The 19,129-nt window shown below is 49.7% G+C and overlaps 1 protein-coding gene across 1 annotated transcript in view; it reads right to left on the reverse strand.

Moving 5' to 3' along the window:
* LOC109518582 (zinc finger MIZ domain-containing protein 1-like) overlaps positions 1-19,129 on the reverse strand; it is a 65,400-nt gene that overhangs the window by 16,845 nt on the left and 29,426 nt on the right. The window contains exons 5-11 of the mRNA XM_019874536.1: positions 8,117-8,235; positions 7,788-7,901; positions 7,604-7,709; positions 1,145-1,280; positions 608-722; positions 320-537; positions 20-113 (exon numbers count right to left, since the gene is read on the reverse strand). Coding sequence (XP_019730095.1) covers positions 20-113; positions 320-537; positions 608-722; positions 1,145-1,280; positions 7,604-7,709; positions 7,788-7,901; positions 8,117-8,185 — 852 coding nt within the window. The 5' untranslated portion in view covers positions 8,186-8,235. The remainder of the gene's footprint in view (positions 1-19; positions 114-319; positions 538-607; positions 723-1,144; positions 1,281-7,603; positions 7,710-7,787; positions 7,902-8,116; positions 8,236-19,129) is intronic.

Genomic DNA, 19,129 nt, shown 5'->3' on the forward strand with positions numbered 1-19,129 from the left:
CAGCGACGGCGGCAGCGGCGGCCGCCGCTGCAGGTTGGGTGAAGTCTGAAGGAGGACGCGAGTGCGGAGGCATGCCCAGGCCTCCGGGTCCAGCGTTGGGGCCTCCGGGGTAGCTTGAAAAGAAAAGGCGGCACAATACCTAAACTGCAACCTTGATTGACGAATGTTCTGACATTTGGAGGAATGTTTTTTTTTTCATTCATTTTAGGCGATACCGGCATGTTGACGGAACACCGTAAAATGAAGCTGGTCAATCAAGGTCCCGCGACAACAACAGTGACGTTTAGCGCAACTTGTTCACGCGCAACGGCCATCTTACTTGCCGCCAAAGCCGCCTCCTGGGGGGTAATTGGGCCGCCCGTACATGCCCTGCTGCATGTAGGCCTGGTTGGCGTTGCCTTTGCTGGGGAACTGCTGCTGAGGGCCGCTGAAGTGAGAAGGGTTCATCCCAGGATTGTTGGCGGACATCCCCGAAGCCATTGGGTTGCCGCCCGGGTTCATGGGATTGTTGCTGTTGGTCAGGGGATTGCCCAAAACCTGCAGGGGATCAAGGTAGGAGAGCTTCACGGCTGCTCGCTGGCTAATCGGCCGGGAATTGAATTGTCACCTGGCTCTGCGAGGTGTTGGTGACGCCCCAGACGGTGGTCACCACCGACAGAGAACCCGGAGGCTGATTGGTGTTCTGTTGCCAGGGAACCGAGTCGTAGGGAAAAGACCCATCTCTGTGGGGAAATTTAAAAAAAAAAAAAAAAAGCCATGAAGGCCGTTATCTCTCTGAGCGCACGTGACGAATGTTGTTTTTTTCGGCAGGGTTCGTTCCAGGTCGCAAAGACATTCGGCAGCAATTTTAATGGCTTCAAACAGTTTTTCTTGTGGCAAAGGCGTTTTGGACGTGTTCAAAATGTGATCGTCAAGCAGAAAAACTGTTTGGGATCTTTCAAACTGCTTGGGAATCTCTCCATGACCTACAAAACGATCAAATTATGAATGAGCCTGTCTGAGCTTGAGACATAAATTGTCGGGCATACGTATGATTATTTTTGTCGCGGTTTCACTCTTTCACTGTTTGGAGATTCCCCCCATGTGCCTTTCAATTACCGTGCGCGTTGTCATCACAAAACCGTTTCAGTTGGAGAACACTGACCCGTGCGAGAGGCCGGGCTTCATGGAGCTCATGGGGGGCTGCATGGGCACTTTCCCCGGAGGCTCGTTCTGTCGGTTCTTTTGGTGGCGCAGCAGGAGGAGGCGTCCCAGTTCTTCGCACCACGACGACAGAAGAGCTGCCAAGAGACGGACGGGGAAGGAAGCAGAAGAAGCGCATCACACGTTTTGCTTGAGCGCCTTCGTTGCTCAAAATGTCAAGCACGGAAACGACCAACGGATCACGTCGAGGGAGGCAGGGAGCCGTGCCTCGCTTTGGGGTGAGTTTTCAATAGGAGACAGAAGATGACGGTGCCAAGGGATCGCCATGAATTCATTCACCGCCATTGGCGGCGACAGACGTCGGAGATTCATTGTGACTGATGACAAATGGGACGAACTGAGATCTCTCTCACTTGTGCTAGCTTCCTTTTCACCAAATGAAGACAACCTCGTGTTTGTCCAGTGCAGAAATTCCATCAAAGGTTTCATTGGAGAGAACAGGAGATGTGTGACTAAGGCACTAGAGTGTTTGTTTGTACACCCTGGGAAGGAGAGTCTTCATCGCCACTCAAGGGCTTTTGGCCCTCCGCCAGCGTGCAACGGCTCAATTAGGGCCCTTTACTCTCTGGCAAACACGACCAACTTGCACCTCGACAAACACGCCTCCGCTATTTACCGACAACGTTGCCATCGACCAGATAAGAGGCGCCCCGGGGTTATCGTTTTCTGACAGGTGCGCTTCATTTGAAAGCAGTCACTCATCCGGGCCAAGTGCCGTCCGTCACTCAGGCCAACTGAGTTCACGCTGCCCGCACCCAAGTCAGCAAATGTATGATGTCATGGTGAAAAGTAGCCATCAAGTCATTTTAAAACCGATTCACTGATGAATTGTCGCACTTCTAACTGAGAGCGGCTTCTTATCAGAGGCAGCGATGCAAGGCAGGAGACAGCAGGTGAGGGTGATGGCAACCCCCCTCCACCCCATCTCTAGCTCGCCATCAAATGGACACCTGCTCCCTTGTCAAGAAGCCCCCCCGAGGCATTGTCCTCTCTTGGCTCGGACACAACACAGCCCTGCAGTCATCGCCTCGCACAAACAGAACCTCAAAAGAAGAAGGTGAAGACGCGCTGGCTGGCTCTTGACTTTGCAACTCCTCAGCAAGCTGTGGATGGGCAAGATCTTTTCAATTTGGATTCAACACAAAGGTCATCGGTGTGTTTTCGTGGAGAAATCAGAGAATGTTGACGGGCTGATTGGGGGTATTTGGTTCAACAAGGCCTTTAAATGAATCAACTATGATCACAATCGTTCATGAATTCGATGATCAACTAATTGTCATTTAATTGGTTCCTCGCTGCACCTGTAAAACACATTTACTCGTATCAAAACACACTTTAAAAACAAGGGAAAAAAAACACGCAAGCATAAAACAAATCGACACTAATGAGGCGAGGCGCAGATGTGCTCGGCATCTACCTCGGGCTGCTCGCCCCCTGAACGACCCGAGAGACGCGTCCGCGGCGGACGGGGGCGGGCTGAGGTGTGGTGGGGGTGACCGGGGGGAGGTCGGAGACTGAAGGAGTCGGGTTCGGGCACCCCTCCGGGCTCATTAGAAGCGGCCATATGTGCGAGTGCGCCCGATCCGGAATCAAAGTCTCCTCATCTTTCCCCATTGAAAGACAGATGGGAACACCATTCATTCAAACAAAAATGTTGACATCTTTTAAACTAGGAAAGATTGTACTCGATGAAAACATACACGGATGACACAATTAACTGAAGTGAAAACGCTTTTATAGTTTATGCTTCAGCTCAATCGACATTGCGCTCCTCCTTCTGGTATGCATACATTGGCCACTTGGGGGCAGTATAATACATACAGACAGACAGACAGACAGACTATAAGATGGATCCCTGCATGTTTGCAGTGTGGCAGTTGAGGAAATAATTTTTCTTTGTCCCTTCCCCATTTAGAATTTTACCTCAAATTCCCATTGAGACCCGTTGCTGCTACACAGCCACAAATCCCAACAACCCAAATGTGGGAATTCCTCCGCTGTCCAGACGACGGCGGTATCTGTGGGTGGGGGAGGGCCAAAGCGATAACGTGCCAAGAGTCTGGCTGGAAATGGCACCTCAAGTGCTCAAGGAGGTCAGACAAGATCACCAAGGCCATTTTTGAGTGGGACAAATGCGCCAGTCGGCTGTTGCGGGCACGCGGGTGGCAAAGGAAACGCCATGACACTCATTTTGCTCGATTTCCTGTCGACCGCCCACTGACAGCCTTGGTGAAGAAAAAAAACAAACCAAAACAACGAAGGTTTTTGGTGCCGGCTTCCCGCCCCTGTTACCTTGCAATACCTGCTGCCTTTGTTACTGCTCATCTGGACTACATCGGCTGCAGCAACCGCCTCCTCTCTTGCGATGGCAACACTCAAACGACACGAGAGTAGTGAGGCGGCATTTCCCGAAAAGGGAGACAAACTACCGATGTAGCAATTTCCTTAAAAAAAAAACAAAAAAAAACACTCTTTCCTGAAAAGAAGACAAGAGACTTGATGTTGCACTTTTACAAGATGAATTCAAAGTATTGAGCTTTCCGAAAAAGAAAACATTTTGCATTTCCTAAGAGGAAAATAAACCGTTGATGTTACACTTCCCTCTAAAGTTGACAAATTGCGAACTGTGGATGTTGACCTATCCTAAAAATAAGACACAGCACTGATGTTGCACTTACTTAAGGCAAAGACCAAATACTGATGATGTCTGATTGTCCATCACCCGAATCCCAGGTGCATCGTGGACAGCCAACTTGGCTTTTCATAGCTTACTGCACTTAAGTGGTGACGGCAACAGTGGGCGAACGCATCAAGCCCGCCAGCCGGCGAGACAAACGCCGCTTTCCTCTTCCATTTGCAAGTGTGGCGAGCCCGGCAGAACAAAAGGCGACGCCGGGGGCAGCCTTTCCGTCTGCAGCCCGTGATGCCGGCAGCTCATTTCAAGCCCTTCCGTAACATTCTCTCTCAAAACCCCCGCTGCCCCCCCCCACCCCGCCTTTTCCACCTCCTTTCCCCGAGCGTCTCGGGGCCATGCCTCCTCCCGCCGTGTCCACTGACCGCCTGCACAATGCGCATCAATTATTCATGGCTGGCTTGCAAAAAGGAGGAAAAAAAAAAAAGGACAGCAACGCCAATCACAGAGGGAGCCATTGCTATATTGGCCACCGGCTCCCAATAACAAAATACCCCCGAGAGAAGCCGGGAGGGGATAACACACGAGCAAGAGGAGCAGTAGAGAGGAGCCATGTTTGTAGTCCGAAAAATAGAGAAGGCGACAAATGATTGAAGGCTTCAAGACGAGGAAGGAGATGGCGAGAGAGAGAGTCAAGAGAAAGCTTATCTCCTCACCTTGATATTGATGCAGCTTCCTTTTTTCTGTCTAGTGATCCATTGCATGCTCTCCCAATACACACATGCCTTCTTCGCTGGCTCACTTACACACACACACCACACGCTCACTTCACCAGCAGCAGAGCCTCCTCGCCAGCAGGCAGGCAGGCAGGCAGGCAGGCAGGCAGGGGAGCTTAGGAGAAGAAGGAGAAAAGCAAGGGGGGGGGGTAGGGGGGGAAGCAGGCAGCTCACATTTCAAACTTGCAAAGAGAGGGGGTGGGGCTTAATGTGCTAGACTGTCTGTGCCTTGGCCTTGCTCCAGTTACACGACCCCCCTCCTTAAAAAAAATGCAACATTTAGCAGCTAACACAACAAAAGGAAAAAGATAGCGACTTTTCTTCGCGGGCGACTTAATCCATCACAATATTAATTAAAGAGCAATACAGGAGGAGGAGGAGGAGGCTTAGTGTATGTGTGGCTTCCTGGTAGCCAAGGGAGGGGCCAATTAGAGCTCATCAGGCTTGGATAAATAATGGCACAAGCAAAAGAAAACCACCACGAGCAACGTGGATTTAGCAAGCACCCGAGGCATCAAATGTCCCGCGCGTAGTTGGCAAATCGCCTTCGGTGACATTTTCGATTTGTTGTATGTGCCCGCACGAGACTAAACAAAATCTTGGGATGTCTATTTTGTTGGGTTTTCATCCATCTCGGGGAGCTGCCATTTTCTGCTGCACTGCCCTCTGCTGCCGACTGAAACGGACGTCAAAATGTCCTCGGGCTCGCAATGTGAGACTCGGGACACTTGGGCATCAATTTCAGGCCTTTTGCATTATATGGTAGCATGAAGCTTGCCGACTTAATTCTTATATTTTGTGTTTCAAGTGTGTGGAAGGGGTCACACGTGTTTTGAGATGATCGCTCTACGACATGGATGCGTCTGGAACATATTTACAATTTTTTTTAATGTCGCTCCAGCAGTTTGGGCGATCGGCTTTCTCCTTGACAATTGCGCCATGTTTTTGTGGTTCAACAAAATAATCTCACAACTCCTGCTGTTGTTTCTCTGTAGGAACATCAGACGAGGCAGTTTTTCCACTGCAGCGAGTTGATAATCACGCAACCGACTTGTTGGCGTTTGTCAAGTTCTGCCAGTTCAGCCGCATGGCTCGCTGCGCGGCAGATTTCAGTCGCGGTCGTGCACCGACACCAACGGGCCGACGATGCAGCTTCTGACACATTTTACCAGCCGTCTGGGGTTATTTCCATGTGTAAAAAAAAAAAAAAAAAAAAAAATCAGCAAAGACAAATGAGTCTCAGCCCGACCAATTACCTCGCTGAAAAGCTTGTTTAGCTGCCCACATTTGTCCCCCCCCCCCACTTCCACCTCCCCCTCATCTCTCTTATCCTTTCAGTCTTCAGAAGGCAGGAATTCCAAGAGACTATTGAGGCGCAAACAACCGGGAGTGGACCATTCCGCAAACATGGTGATGAAGCTTTTGATTCTCTGGGTGGACCCCAACTGGCACCAATGGTGCGTGTGCCCCGTGATGATGATGATGATGATGATGATGATATGGGGGTTGTGATCAACAACCCCCCCCCCTTTTACTTTGATGCCCCCTACCTAATCACAGATTAATACAACCGGCTAATCTTGCTCACAAAGAGGTCACTACTGGCACCCATCCCCCTGCCCCGATGCATCCATTCAAGCTATCAGTCGTTCACCTCACTAAATGACACGGCGGCCTTTTCTGGTCTTGTCAGGCGCAGCCCTATTCAACAGTAAAAAGCAATTACGCTTAAAGTACGACATGCACCTCCAGGAAAAATCCCTCACTTTGTCGAGGATCAAATCAAGTTCTCGCCAAGATCCGCGTTTATTTCCGCGAGTTCTGCACACCCAAGCAGCAACGGACGGCCTAAACGAGCTTTTTCATCATAAACCAGGGCGCCGTCATTGATTTCTCCGCCCTTTACATTGCACCGTTGGCAGAGTGATTTCGATGAGCCAACAAAAAGGCGACGGGAAGCTTCAAACGGGACCTGCAATCTGATTAATCTAACCAGCCTGAATTTTTTTCATGGTCCCTTGATCGATTTTCAACAGAAAAAAGGCAAAGTATGGCCAAGCCACGTTGGGCCTGCAATGATGGCAAGTCAAAAAAGGGCCACCGGCGACCCCTGAATCTTGGACTACTTGCAGAATAGCCGACATGTCCTCTAAACGTAGAATCGCTTCATTCGGCTCAAAAATGCTTGCGATTTAGCGTGTTGGATCAACAAGAGGGCCTCTGCGTCTTTCAAGTGTTCTGGAAACAAACACCAAAAAAAAGTTTGGACACCCCCGCTGCCGTTAGTTGAGCGGCTGCTACTACGTTTCTGGCCCCCGTCATGTGACTTGGGTTGCTGGGCAACGGGCTCATTGGGTGTCAGGGGAACAGGTCCCGGGGCCCTGCGGGGGTGGGGTGGGGGTTGCCACAGAGGCGCCTAGACAAACCTTCTTGACAAGGGCCCTCCCAAATGCGGGAGGAGGAGAGCAACATGCTTTTGGAATGCGGGAGGAAGGTGCAGTACTCGCACAAAACTCTCGGGGTTTTCTCTGGGTGCTCCGGCAAACATGCAAGCTCCAAAGAGAGAAAGCCCTCTTTGACAGACGGACCGATGATGGAAACTCATGATGACGTCACGACATTTGACTTCACATCAAGTGATAGCATTTCATAAAACTGGCAGCCAAAGTTCATTTAGGGCTCGCCTCGAGCGATCGTAGCCTCGTACGAACCTAAAACCGTAGCGGAGCATCAATCAGGAAGAGGAAAAGCCAAAACTCAAACAATACGCAGCTCTGACTGAGAGCCGACCAACACCGCAAATCAAACGACTGTAAAGGAAATTCGGCCACTGACAGCCTCTACGTCTTCATTAGCCACATGGCACAGCAAGCTTTTTTCCGAGCCGCGCAAATCATCCTTCATGGCAGCAAGCATGATGGACCTCATCACGCCTGATGCAGCAAAAAAAAAAAAAGGGGGGGAGAGGGGGAGGGAGGACTGCAGTTTTTACCTGCCGACTTTGGCGTGAACTTGTCCCGGTTGGCGGCGCATACGGCGAGCAGTCGGTAGCCCAGGTCCAAGTCGAAGCCCTGCTGCGCCGCCACGCGGCTCACCACCTGAAACCGGGCGGGAGAGCGTCACTTGCTGGCGCGTTGCGCGTTCATCCTCGCAGATGATATAAGATGTGGACTTACCGTCAGACATCCCATCAGGCTTTGCTCAAAAGGCCGCTGGAAGGCTCGCGGGTCGCCGCACCAGTCCAACAGCTCCGTCGCCGCCGTTTGGAAATTGGAGGGATTTTGTAAGTGCTGCTCAGGTGGGGTGGCGGGGCGGGGGAGAAAAACAAAAACAAAGCAAATATATTGGGACATCATCTTTGATCAACCACGATGGATTCGAACTCAAACCAACAATACCGAATTTGTTTACAGCCAGCACTGGGTCCACGTTTCAATATTCAGCATAGAAAATTCCCTTGACACGACTAAAAGCCGTCCATCCACGTGAGGACTTTGTGTCTCACCTGTTTGATACACTGCAGCCGGTCATTGGTCTGCTGGATGTGTCTGTCCATGGACGGGATGGAGTTCATGTCGATTGTCCCTCGGTGGCCTCCTGCCGCTCTACCGGCCGCCCATTAAACTGCAACACAGACAACACACACGGCGTCGGCACAGGCGGCATCTCGCCCTTCTGCGTGCGACGGCAGACATTGATTTGGAAGGCGACAAGCGACTAGGGATGTCATCCCTGTTTGCGACCGTCGCACGCCCCTCCCCGTAACGAGGCCCGACACCTCTGGAGTAACCCTCGGAAGAGTCCACCTGCCATCTTGTCGTCCATTATCGCGAGCCAGCAAGACAGAAAATGAACCGCGCTCTCCGCCTGGCCCGTAATGCCGGCTTCAAGGGCTCTCCAGCTGGCTTCAACGGGTCGAGTGGCCACTAATCTACTCCGCTAGGCGGCGAAAGAGCTTTTCAGGCCACCTCTCGGAGGTGCTTGGGGACCTCAGTTGACACGGGGAGGAAACATTCGACAATAAATTGTTGAAAGTTATTTTAAAAAATGTTTATTAATTGATGTTTTGTATTTTCACAAACATTTTAGGTTGACTCGGAAAGGATATATAAGTGGTTTGCTTTACCTGAAGATATGACTTTATATACAGTTAAAAGCTAACGGTTGCACTCAATGATTTTTTTTTTTCATCAGTCAAAGCTAAAATATTCGATGTGATGAGTGCTTGTATTTATGTTCTATTTTTAAGTGATGTTTGTCAGTGTAGTTTTGAAATCCCTGCAAATCCCTGCTCGATTCTGCGGCCAGCAGGTGCCTTCCCCGGCCTTCCCACAAGGTGGCGATGGTGATGCCGTCCCCTGAAGCCTTTTTTACAAGCTCCACAAATCCTCGCCTGCCGCCGCTTCCCCGACCTTGTGCTTATTGATGAGCGCCTCCCTCTGCCCTTTCCCTTCACTCTCTGCCTTGCCTCTTTGCGCCTCACCCTGAGGTGAGTTATTGGAGCCTCCGCCACTTTGCTTCCATGGCGAGCGGGTTTCGTGTGCATTCATTTGGTTGCTAATTGAGCTTCTTTAAGGGATAGGATGACACCTACGCCTCAGGCAATTACTCCCTCCTCAAAAAAAAAAAATTGCCGACCCATCAAAGTGATGCATCCCGCTCAAGTAAACAGTCCACTTAAATAAATGCCCTCATTGCCACTCAGAGCGCTGTGCGAAGACGATGCTAGCCTAACAGCAGCCTCCATTACCCGTAATGTGCTTAACAGCAACACTCCAGGGGTGACCGACCTCCGCAATGCTGTGTCAAACGAGCCTGTCAACACACACGTGCAACTAGAAGTTGCATCGACACCAAAGAACAAGAGCAAGGTGGCCCCGGCATCGGCTTGCGCGTGGCTCGAGGTGACACGACCAATCGCCCGCTAAAGCCTCGTTGTTGTTTGTGGTGACTAAAGGTCGTGATGCGATCAGGGGCAGGATGGAATGAAGACAAGGAGACGAAGAGGAGGAGGAGTAGTAGGAGGGGGAAGCGTCTCCTTGCTGTCATTTCAATGAGCTTTGATAGCCTATCAGGCATCCCGACTACACCCGCCCGTAATGGGGCGAGCAGAGCCAAGAAGTGACAACAAAACAAGAGGCAGGGGAAAAAAAAAAATGGTGATTTTTCAAAAGACCGATTTAATCGGCCGATGCCAATTAGATGAGGTTAACATTGTTCTGGCGTTGTTTGAGGAAGGCCAGGAGAAGTTAGCGTGGCAGTGGGTCGGGGGCGGATTTGGGGGTGCTTTAGACAGGACACCCCTTTATCCGTCCTCCTCCTCGTCCAGGTGCCTGCTCGGGAGACAAGGCCGCATTTGTTGAGAGCAGCAAAAAGAGGATGGAAATGTGGATGACTTCCATTGTTGCCTCACAGAATGTGGCCTAATCCCCCAGCAGGCTCCATCCAAGAGCTGGCACGGAGGATAATATGAGCGCAGCCCCCCTCCTCGCCCCGCATTTGCACAATCACACCTCCCCACACTGTTCCTTAACAGGCCTGGGAATGGATTTCTTTTATTTAATGTGGTTGGGTGTGCAGTGGCAAAATGTGAGTGAGGGGGGACCTGGCGCACGCGCACATACACTTCACCGACCCCACCCCCCCCAACAGGCAAAGCCTCCTGAAATTCCTGCGGGAGCCCCACACGTTCAGAAACACACAAGAGCTCGTTCTGCCACGAGGCGCATCTGCAGCGTAATAGGAAAAGCAAAGGGAGCAGGGCAGGGCACCTCCCAGAGACCCTCCCCGCCGACTGCCCCCGAAAGGAAAACACTCTAACCAAGTGTAACGCTTCAACGTAGCCCCGCCTCCTCCATGCCATTTCACATGGGGGAGATGGTCCCCCCTCGATGCAACCAGTTAATTTGCTTTTAGCCCTCACACTAATAGCAAATGGCTGAAGGGGGTGAGGGTCAAATCCCCTGCTGGAAGGGGGTGAGGGAGGGGAAGGGGAGGGGCTGCGTTTTGGTGTCTGGAACAGATGAGCCACCATATAAGTGGGAGCAAACTCGACCTGAACCTGCCCAACTTTTGGACGTTGATGAGTTGGAATCAGTAAGATTGATTAACAAGATTGGGAACAAAACAATATTCCAACTCATGAATACTCCTCATGGTGGTGCAATGACATAAAATACCAAAAGAGTCCAATCACGCGAGCAATATGCAGCCTGATTTCAATTCGATTCTCACAACATTCCTTGCCATGCAATTCTTACCAAGTACAACGTGTGATATCCGAAGCTCATTTGAAAAATTTGCTGAATGGCCTCATCCTAGCAGCAATTGGGAAAAGGGGGGGGGGGGCGTGTCGCTCTTGCTAATATCAAAACAAGAGGCGGGGCGGCGAGGGGGCCTGCACTTGTTTGATGTCCATCTCCTAATTGGTCAACGACAACACATTAGCCCAATGTGCAACTGAGTAGCTCACTCCCCAAAATAAAATTATGGGTAGGAAGGGGGGGGCAGAGGGGTCTTATTTGGAGGTTAAGTGGCGTAAATCTTCCCGTTACTAATGCATAATGGGAAACACATACAGCTGTACTCACAGTCACACTCTGCGATAAGATGAGCTGAGAAGTCTTCATTAAATCGCAGTTCAGTTTTCACGGTTTCTGTTTTTCACGTTTGTTTGTTTATTTGACCAGGGAAGCCAATCGAGAAGAGTTCCCCTTTTACAATGCCAACCTGGCAGTAGGCGGCAGGGCAAAACAAAGAGCCAAAAGCTAGAACAACGACTAAAAAGGGTGCAAATAGCTGAAAATAAAACTGTACCATGTGATGAAGATCCATCCATCCATCCATCCATCATCCAACCGGCTGATCCTCACGGGCGTTTCTCCATCGTATAGTGCCCCCAGGTGGCCAAGGCAGGCAGTAGCACAAGTGCAGAACCCGCAGACTGGCTAATCTGAGCCAACAAGAAACCACCTCCACGCTCATTCACCGACTCCCACGTCACTCACCAGGCCAGACCCCAAACAAACAAAGTCACGGATACGACAGTACGTGAGGACGGCAACCCCGAGCGGACACACGCGATACTTGCTACCTCACATGCATATTTTGTAGAGCAACAGTTGTGACAAAAAAAAAATCAATTCGACCATACTAATTCATAAATAATATAATCAACAATCAGCATATGGTTCTGTTTTTTTTTTTCTGAGGGGTGTGGGGGGGTTAAATAAATAAATTAAAACTGACATCCTGTTGCTTGGAAGAGCACCATTGCCAGTGTGGCACCATGAAATGTTTGAAAAGGTGCTGGATGCGGTGATGGCCCATGAGCCCGGCCGGCCATTGTGTGGCTAATCTCATTAGCGGCTGCGAGGATCCCGGCTGCCGACTGCTACCAGCACGTGCGCAAACACGTTTGTATCATGTAATTACAACAAAGCCGCTTTCATGCCTTTGACTTGCCTTGAGTCGTCGTTTTTAATTAACATTCTGCTCATCCGGCTTTTATGCGGCAAAAATGCGCACATGCGAGACGTGCCGCAAAAGCAAAACAAAAGTGAGCATCCTCCGTCGCTCGCAGCTGCTCAAGGACAGCCACAGTTTTTGTGTACAGCAAAAAAAAAAAAAAATTAACAGTGCGAGCAGAGCTTTCAGCATCCTGTTTGATCAACGCTGATCTCGACTTGCGTGAAATTTACAAGACATTTTGCTTCAATTTTTGGGTCGTGGTCCCTAATCACCGCCAATAGCCAACTTTCACAAAATACAGCCCACCCTGCATTCTCAAATTTTTGGGCCGGGTAAACTCCTTCTCCATCCACCAAAGCCATGTCAAATATGAAAACTGAGCTTAAGCAGCATTTTGTGGCTTCCCAGGGCCAAGAACTATGTTGAAGTGAGGGCCGCTGCCTTTCTGAAAAGAAAAAAAAAAAACAATGATTTGCTGCCATCTTGTGGCGTCTATAGGCAAGTGGAAACCTTTTCATTTGTAACAGCGCTTATCCTGTTTGGGATCAGAGTGGCACACAGGAGGGGAGAAGAAAGAAAAATAATAAATGGTGAATATTGATCAGGTTTTCTGTACATCCAAAACCTGAACAATCATAAAACAGATGGAGCCGATGGAGATGAAGAAACGTATGAAGAATTGCGACAAATGTGCTACCCAAAAAAGGTTTGTAGTTGCCTTTAGATGCCACAAGATGGTGGGAAAAATACTTTTCTCCATTAAACGAGGCTACGGCTGGACTAAATGAAACTCCTGCCCTCAATTCAACGTATTTATTCTTATGTTTTGTGTTGATACGCTTTGGTATCACCTGCCATGACAATGAAATGGTTGGAAAATGGCGACAGGAAGAAGAGTTTCCGGGTGGTTTTGCGGCACGGCGATGGACAGTTATTGCTGGCAAACGAGAAGGTACAAGTGTGACATCACCTCCCGACCGAGCCGTCGGTACGAGCTGGTCATTAGGAGCCATTTTGTCCCCGCGTAGACCCCCCCCACCACCCCCTCGTCTGGCCTCAGACCAGCCAGACTTCTGCCTCCAATGGCCATCACCATGGCAACTGCCTTCATTCAACAGTTGCAAATAATGAAGACAATGCGTTTTCCATGTAGATGAGCTTTTTTATTTTTCCTTAAAAAGAAGATATGAGAGTCCATCCTGACTGGTTCATTAAAGGGGCTTAATAGTGCAATTCCTCCTCGCCGGAGGACAGTCGCGCATTAAATTGCACCGCGCGGGGGGGAACGGCGATACAACAGACGTCCTGAAATATGTTCCGACAACTCGGCTCGGAGAAGTTGTTTTGACACGTTGCGCTCACTGCCAACTCGAGTGTTGGTTCAATGTCGGAAACGGAAAAGCGCTTCGGGTAAAGGAACTTTGACTTGCGTCCATGTTTCATGCCAAAAGATGACAACTGTGTCGGTGTCGCAATATTTATGGACCTGAGTGTACAAAGTTTCAACACAAAATATTGGGAACAGTCAAAATGCTGTAAAATGGCCGACAAAATGGGAACTCTGCTTTGAAGACGGCTGCCTCAACCTTTGTGTCCTCTCTTTTTTTTTTTTTTTACATTTAAATAATGAGATGTGAAACAATGGAGAATCACTGACCGAATGCAAAGAATTGTCTTTCTACATTGGCATAAGTTCACCCACATCAACAAAAAAATCACGAAGGCCTTTTCACCGAATTTGCGTCGAAGCCGACAGCAGGCAAAGGGGGCGGCGGTGCGCTTTCATTTCTCCTCGTAACACGCTAATGACTTGATTGTTTCGCTGGGCTGCAGCCACCGGGAGCTATTAGCATATAAACACCTGTGTTATCTCAGCAGCGCTGACAATTTCCTGGATAATTTAGCAAAAAAGATGCGCCGGCCGATTCCCGAGGAGGCGCCGTACGTGCGCCATCTCTCTATTTGCTCTGCAGCTGGCCCATTTGCAGACTCTCCGACGCTTGCCAGGGGAGGGCGGGCTTGATGTGCGAGATACCTAAAATGGAAAGAGCCCCGTTTGGCTTGAGAGGGAGGGAGCGGCACCATCGCCGTGCCTTCTGCAATCCGTTTTAACACCTTGAGAGAAAAGGAAACGCTTGTTGTTACCTTTGCAGAATTGGACCTCTCTCCCTTTCCCCCCCCCTCTCTCTCTTTCTCTCTCTCTCTCTCTCTCTAGGACCCCCATCCCCGTCCCTCCCCCTTCGCCTTCCCCGGTCGCAGTCACAGGAGCCGAATTGTTCTGCTCGAGCCTGCTTGGCAGAGGCCACGGATGGGAAAAGTGCAGAGAACACTTCCTGCCCGGCCCGGCCGAATCACAGAGTCAACCCTTAGCCAACTTGTCGTTAGCAGCGGGGGGAGTATCGCTGTCACCAGGCTTTTCCTGTTTGCCCACCTCTCTTGTTGTCTTGCTCTGCCCGACTCAGACTTACAAACCGCTGTAGCAAAAAATACCCTCCAATGAAAGTTGCAGTTGAAGCATATCTTGGTGCTTTCGTTTCAAATCCGTTGTGGATATGAAATTGCATCCACTCCCCAAAATCGGACTGTGAGTGCATGGAGGAAGCTACACATGCTAGCCACATGCTAAGGTGGTCAACGAAGCGACATTGGGGGTGAACTGAGGCCAGCCGACAGGCGAGGAGGGGGTCGGGTTGACCCCCGAGCTCGGGGTCGAGACTTTCCCCATTTAGCGACACTGAGGCTGAGCAAAGCGATACACTGGCTCTCCCCGAACAAGAAAAGCTCCGCCCGCCTTCCTTCAAGTGGTCAGCAAAGCCTCACGATCCGCGATTCTGTCAATGACTCAAAACAAATAAAACGCTTCCCGCTCTCCACCCTGCAAAACTTTTCATTTCCTGTCCCTCGCAAGGTGCCACCTGCAAAACGTTAAAAAAAAGCTTTCAAGGCAGCAATCGGCACGCATTACATGCAGAATTCTTCTGACATGCCCTCTCTCAGATGTTCTTCTTGGTGTTGAGCAAATGGGGAATCGAGTTCAGGAAATTAGCCAGTTCCTGCTGGGGAGGGGGACAAAGAAGGACGAGGAAAATTTTACTGCACGGCTTCTCAGCTTTCGTTAGGGTCGCGCAGTCTTCTGAAGCGCAGTTCACCTTTCGGCAAAAAATGTTTTCCTTTTCATATTAAACCTGAAATAATCAAATAAACAAGATCTTAAGAGGCTCCGGTGATGTTAGGGGGTGCTCCCACATTCTGGAAGGTTCTTGAATGGACAACAGGACATGCGTGGTCTGACGAGAGCCAAAGAAATATTAAGAAAGGCTTCATATATATTTTTTAAATATATTGGAAAATATTTTTCAAAATATTCGATCAAATACTAAAACATATTTCGATTTTTAAACCCAGTATTAGATTTGCCTCACGTTTCCGTTTGTTTGCTGTGTTGGTACGCAGAAGATTGTGGACGCTGCAAAATAGCAACTGAACACAGTTGTGCCGATAACGACCACTTAGAATGACGATACCGCCTGTCATCAAAGCTGCACCGGGGATCTTTTTGGGTTTTTTTTCTCGAGCGCTGAGCGGGTGACAAGGTTAACATGTCCCTTCTTCGTGAAATTAAGTAAGCGGGAGGAAGGCTACACTTGGGGGAGAGCGGGAGGGGTGGAGGGAAGGGGGGTTTGCTGGTGACACAGAGTGGAAACCTGAACCCGAAGCCCTCGCTGCCTGCGCAGCACTCTGACAAGACCAGTGTGTGACGTTAAGAGCATCATGAATAAGCAAGAGCGCAGCCAAAAATAATGTTTGAGACACGAGGACGATGAAGTCAAGCCAGCTGGCAAATGAGGTTAGGAGGAGCTTTTTGGGGAAAGGGAGGGGGGGGGGGCGTGGAGGTCTGTGTCTGAAGAGGCCAGCGTAAGCAGGAAGTGTGTGAAGGGGAAACAGTTCATGCAGACTAACATATTTCTTCACGACGTACTCCAGCCACTGACCTCCCCCCACCCAACCCGACCAATACAAGATCCCTCGGCTTCCCTTCGCCTAGGGAGGGGCTTCAAAATAGATTTTTTTTTTTTTTTTTTTAAAGCATGAAATGCCATGTCAGAGGATAAAGAATGAAGCGTACAGAATTGTCATTTTTGTCGTTGCCGTCAGGCTCGTTTGCACGCGTTGACCAAAAATGTCTCATTGGTAGAGCTAACGTGCTAAGCAGCTTCACATCAGCAAGCGGGGAGGGGGAGGGGGAAGGGGGAAGGGGAAGGGGTGGGGACACAAGCACATATCGAATGGCATTTGGCCGGTCGGGTTTGCGTGTTTAATGGGGTTTGTGCACGCCGTTCCATGTGTTCCGGCTTAGCGGCTAATTAAATCAAAAGCTGCTACATAAGACGCCCCCCCCTCCACACCCACCCCCCACTCGCCTGCCTGACCCGCCCAAAAAGCATGATGCAAAATAATAAAATATTGAGATCATGATAGATTTTGGATTAGCTCACAAAAGATGATTGCAATCAACAGAAAGGCTCCGATGATTCCGCCCTCCCCCAACTTTGGTCCGTCCGTGCTTGGGGCCGCCCAATTGTGGCGATGAATGCAATAAAGCTCCCTCGGCCACGTGATTAAACGTTCTGCAAAGGAGCTGCGCCGTCTGTTTGGACATATCGCAGCCCCCCGCCCCCCCCCCCTTCCCAGCCAAAAGAGAGAGAAGGAAAGGGGGCACAAGGTGCGGGGAGGATGGATTAATGTTTATTAGGCTTGCTCCGGGGTATTTGAATGAAAAAGCTCTGATGATGATTGCGATTAGGATTAATTCGTGACACGAGCAACAAACAACAGGAGCACTCAGGGAAAGACGCACTTGAACTCGAATGATTTAGCACCAGGGGCTCCATTCAATTACACGCACGCAACCTGTCAAATTTGCACGGCCCGTCAAATTTACTCGGCGCAGCCTTTTACACCAAAGTTCAAATCGAGCTTTCAAGCAAAATATCAGTTTCTCCGATGATGTATTCATCGGAAAAATGCGCAAACATTTACCGAAACCTTTCGGCTCTTATTCAGCCAAATGCTTCACAACTCATTGGACGGCACTTCACAGTGCAGATGGACAATAACTCCAAACATTCCCGCGAATGTGAATACCCTCAAAGGAAAACTGATAGTCTGTCAGTTGCAGCACATCAAATTGGTTTCATTCCAAATCCCCTCTGGTGGACAAAATCCAAATCGACGCAGCTGACTGCCGAACAATTAAAAACCTCACACTTGCATACTAGAGCCGTCCGATGCAAAAACGTCTGGCACGACAAAAAACCTCTTTACCCAGACATTCCCGATGCCCACGTGACCAAGCCCACCCACGCTCACGTAGAGCTGACCATTTTGGTCCGACAAGCGCGTGAGGAAGCCCAGGCGAAGGCATCCAACGCAAGCCGGTGGACCTCCGGGCCGAGGCGGACGTGGCCCGGCGCTTCCTAGCCGCTCCCTTCCTGTGTAATCGGGTCGGCTCTCGTTTTCCTGTGTCGCTTCTGCTCAATTGTTCCCAAAAAATAATAATTCTGCTAGTTTTTTTGTTTTTTCTTTTGGTGGGGAGGGGGGCTGCAAGCTATTTAGTGCCACACCCAATCTCCTTTTTCCATAAAACAAAACATGCACTTTCGTTTTTGCCATTTTTTTTTTTTTTTTTACACATTCACAAATTACAAAGACAACAAATGACGAACACCCCCAACCCAAATTAATAAATAAATAGATTGGCACATCAACCGCTGATTTCTCTCTCTATCCTCAAGTTAAACCAATTCTAAAGGGCAAAGTATTGTCAAACGGTCAAATGTTCTGCCTGTAATTCATCTGTTTTTTGTTATTGTAAGCGTTAAGGGACCAAAAAGGAAATTCTTTTATCCGCCGTATATTTTTTGTAATTAATCGGCCGAATCATTGTTATTGGAATTTTATCTTGCAAAATACTTGGCGGATTTGCCATTGGCCTCAAATCAACAATATCGTCAGGCCCTAATTTACATTCAGCTGGGTTTGAATAATAACTCCCAAAAATGGTTGTGATTTTTATTTATTTTTTTTATTTTTTTAAAGGATGGATTGAATTCATGACATTTCAATTGATTTCAATGGAGAAAACGGATTTGGCAAACGAGTAGACTGAGTTGCGAACTTCACCGTGGGGGTCTCAAAGTGATCCGGGGCCGATTGATGGCCAGTGTGGCTTCCCCACCGCAAGTCAGATGCCACCGTCAGTCGAGCTGTGCACTCATTCACTGTTGTATCTCCACCCACACGGGCCCAGACAGACAATGAGAGCAAGAAGTCTACAAACACGCCTGCCCTCCCCCCGACTCTACTCCGACCTCCCATTGCCACCGCTCTTGGGACCTTAAATGTGGGGCTCGTAGAGTCAGCAGAGAAGAATTCACAGCGGGGCTGTTTCCAAAACAACAGCACGCATCTCCACTGATGGAGGCGAGCATCGAGAAGGAAAACCGAGTGGCTGCTTTGTGCCGCCGTGCCCATGAAGAAAACTCACGCCGACACGACGGACCTTTCCATAAATTTGGTAAACAAGACAAAATGACAGCTTGATGGACAGGCTCAGCTGTTCAACAGTCCAGGTTCTCTCGACACTTCATAATGCGCCACACATTTTCAATGGTAGACAGGTCTGGACTGCAGGCAGGTCATTCTCGTGCCTGCACTCTTTGACTACGGAGCCACGCTGTTGGAACGCGAGTAGAATGTGGTTCGGCATTGCTGAAACAAGCAGGGGCATCCGTTGCAGACTCCCCACCCCCCAACAGACACGACCGAGACCTTTTTGCTCGACGTCAAAGCGGCCAGAACAAGTTGTCCTGACCTTGAAGTAAACGCCACACGTACTCCAACAGACGCCGATGATTACAGCCCCTTTCTAGGCCAGCACACATTACGGGCGCGCAACTTCCAAATGACCTACTTACAGCACCGTCGCAAATTCTCTTTGAACGGCTTTGTGTCGAGAGCCAAGACGTTGCACGGATCCTCTCGCGTA

Source organism: Hippocampus comes, unplaced genomic scaffold, assembly GCF_001891065.2.
Source record: "Hippocampus comes isolate QL1 unplaced genomic scaffold, H_comes_QL1_v1.1 scaffold279, whole genome shotgun sequence".
Lineage (NCBI taxonomy): Eukaryota > Metazoa > Chordata > Actinopteri > Syngnathiformes > Syngnathidae > Hippocampus > Hippocampus comes.